General features: G+C 38.4%; 1 protein-coding gene across 2 annotated transcripts in view; it reads right to left on the reverse strand.

Moving 5' to 3' along the window:
- The window catches only part of Galntl6 (polypeptide N-acetylgalactosaminyltransferase like 6), a 1,048,694-nt gene that overhangs the window by 78,236 nt on the left and 967,134 nt on the right, over positions 1-3,324 (reverse strand). For both annotated transcript variants that reach the window (XM_031339868.1, XM_031339869.1), the window contains one exon: positions 2,661-2,768. In XM_031339868.1, the coding sequence (XP_031195728.1) occupies positions 2,661-2,768 (108 nt within the window). The remainder of the gene's footprint in view (positions 1-2,660; positions 2,769-3,324) is intronic.

Below are 3,324 nucleotides of genomic sequence, written 5' to 3' on the forward strand. Positions count from 1 at the left end.
GAGAGAGAGAGAGAGAGAGAGAGTGTTTGAGTGAGACTGTGTGAGTGTATGTGCACCTGCCCATCTGTATTTGGAGGTAGCTGGAATCATCAGCGTACACAGGCCCATAACTGGAAAGCACACATTTTCATCAGATTAAATGAGCTTTGTAAAGTACATAAACAAGCCTTCGGGGTCACGTTTCCAGCTTCATCTCCATTTCCTAACGAGGGTAGGAAGATTAAAATACCTACTGACTAGATGTGACTCTGCATTTCAATTATCTTGACAGTTTCTCATTGCTTTTGATGATGTAGCAATGCCGAGTGTAACAAAGTAACTGAGCTTCTCCCACAAAATATCAGAATTGTTTTTCATTTCAATATACTTCAAAAGATCATAAAATGTTCCTTAGAGTGACAGTTGAGTCTCAATATTTATGACTTTCTGGTTGCTGTAGCAGTTTAGGAAAAAAAAAAAAAACAAACTAAAAATGAGCCCTCAAGTAAAATTTAAGTGGAAGAGATTAAAATTCAGGTTTATGGACTTCTTGCATTTGAACGAATATTCAATTTTTTTTTCCTGGGTGTTTCATGTGCCAACCCTAGTTTGCCCGTATTTGACAGGTTTTGAAAAAGTGCTTCATTTCTCTCCCAGAATATATGAACAGCTTGGTCTTTTGAACCCGACCCCTCTTTAGATCAGCACCACTTCCTCTAGTTACATTTCCTACTGTGAGCCAGACAGGCACAGCACTTGCCCAGCCACAGATGGGCGAGGCACAAGTCCGAGAGGACGAGTGAAGGCAAGAGAATAACTGTCAGGACGCCATGCACTTAGACGCCCACACAGTGATGATCTCCATGATCTGATGACAGCTGATGGGTGATGTGTGCGTGAATCTGTTTACTCCCGTGGGATTTTGTTGCTTCCTCATTCATAGGCATTGGGTCTTATGACTAAATCAAACTGTGTTTCTTTATCCAAAATATAGCTCTTTAATCAGCTTATGTTTTTGTAACTGTTTTGTTCTCCAGGATTTCTAAATACCTTTTTTTTAAGCGCAGTGTGTTATTAATGTCTTATTGTTTGGGGTGGCGCGACCATTTCCTTTAAAGGAACATGGAATATAATTTCACACTAGAGTGTCTCACTGCTGTTAAAAGGATTGTGGATGTGGTAGAGAAAAAAGTGAGCGCTGTTGGCAGCTTCACAAAGCAAGGGAGGAAGAATATGAGCCCGAAGAGATTTATTAAGGATAATAATCTTATTAAAGTTTGTTAAAATGCCTAAGTTTTAAAACATTTTATTTATTTTTAATTACTGTGCATTGGTGTTTGCCTGCATGTATGTCTGTGTGAGGGTTTTGAATTCCCTGGAACTGGAATTACAGACAGTTATGAGCTGCTATACAGGTGCTGGGAATTGAACCTGCCTCCTCTAGGAAGAGCAGCTAGTGCATTTAACACTGGACCATCTCTCTAGTCCCCACATGTCTACATTTTGTTGACCTTGCACATATGTTTTTTTTTTTCCTGAGATTTCTAATAATTAATCACTTTGTTAAATTACCTGAATATTCTCCAAGTTCTCTTTTAGATGATGGTATAATGTAAAATAACAGACTCAAAGCTCTGACCTTTTGAGACTGATACATGTGAATGAATTCTGGTGACACAGCTGTTGTTGTTGATGATAATGATGGTGATGATGATGATGATGATGATGATTGTATTTAAGAAAAGCTGATATTTGAGTTTACTGAATCTTGTAAACAAGACCCAGTGGTTACCTATTGCACCTTAGTAAAGAAGCGAAAACAAGTAACTCAAGATTAGATTCCTCGGGGAGCCTAGCACCAAGGCATCTGGGAAACACCTTCCTTTTCAGTTTGGCATCTAAGCTGTAGCAGATATGTACTGTAGTGAAGACAGACACAACCATGAAGAAAGTAACACGGAAAGCAGAGACGTTGTCAGGGTTGTTCAGAGAAGGTTCGGAAGCTTCTAAAATGCAGATGAGAGAAGGAAGGGTCCTCACATTTGATCTACATGAAAAATTTTATTTAAACAAAGCAGAATAAAAGTAGACTTTGTTAATTATGAGAAATTTGAGAATGATCGAAATCTTTATCCAATGTTAACTCTAGTTCTAAAGGAGGAGGAAGCTGAGATTTACCTTGTACTTCCCCAGTCTCTTTCACACCTACTTTATTTGGCTAATGATGTTCCCTACTATTCCCCCGCCTTTTCTCTCTCTCTGTGTGGCCATCTATCCTGAAGGCCTGGTTTTATGTTACTACTATTGTTCATTCATTTGTTCATGAGCAAGTCACCTCTCTAAGCTCCCAGTTGGTTTTGAAACCTGCAAAAGGTGATGCTGTAGGCATATAGCTTGGACTAAGGGCTGATTCAACTGATATTTAACACAGCTAACAAGGATTAATAGGGGATGATGGTTAAATATAATACATGTGAAGATGCGGTGATACGTAAAAAAAAATCCATCACAGTTAATAGTCCTTTAAGCAAAGGAGATAAAGCAGAGGCATGGGAACTCTTGCCACACAGGAGTTTCTGGCAGACAGTATCTTAGCTTATCCCATGTGTGTGGTTGATTACCCAGAGTGCAGGAAGCAGAGCTTGTATGAACCCCGCTTGCTCTGATGCCCGGTTACTCACTCTTGCTAGGCTGGTCCCAGATGGAACTTTATAAGGGACGTACTTCCTGTAGATATGACCGACTCTAGAACACGGAACGTCAAACATTTCTCCTCCACACATCCAAACCTACAAAGGAGAAGGTAAAAGAAAAATTAAGGGAAAACTTCACCAAAAAAAAGGAGTTAATAGAATTTATGAAAAATTTACAAATTTTCTTTAAAAAACTTTTATTTTTAAAGTACATGTGTGCGTGTGCATGTGTGTGTGTACATGAACATGTTAAACGTGAGTATCTGTGGAGATCAGATGATCATGTTCCATCCCCTGGAACTGGAGTTGCAGGTAGTTATAAACTGCAGGCTGTGGATGCTGGGAACTGAACTCGGGTTTTCTGGACGAGCAGCGACTATTTTTAAGCACTGAACTATCTCTTCAGCCTCCTACTTACCTCCTATTGCCTCAGTTGAGTGACTTCTGGTGTAACTTTTTAATCAAATAAAAATCAATAACTTTTAAATAAAAATTAAAATCTAGGTTCACAAACACATAGAACACAAAACTAGTTCCCTAAAATTATTTCTACAGATATTGTACTGGCAGTGTTTTTATCTTAAAAAATTCTCATCACAATTATTTTCTTTTTTTTTTTTTCTAGAAGCAGTAATTGGTTTTTATTTCTTTA

This window comes from Mastomys coucha, unplaced genomic scaffold (genome assembly GCF_008632895.1).
Source record: "Mastomys coucha isolate ucsf_1 unplaced genomic scaffold, UCSF_Mcou_1 pScaffold22, whole genome shotgun sequence".
Taxonomy (NCBI): domain Eukaryota; kingdom Metazoa; phylum Chordata; class Mammalia; order Rodentia; family Muridae; genus Mastomys; species Mastomys coucha.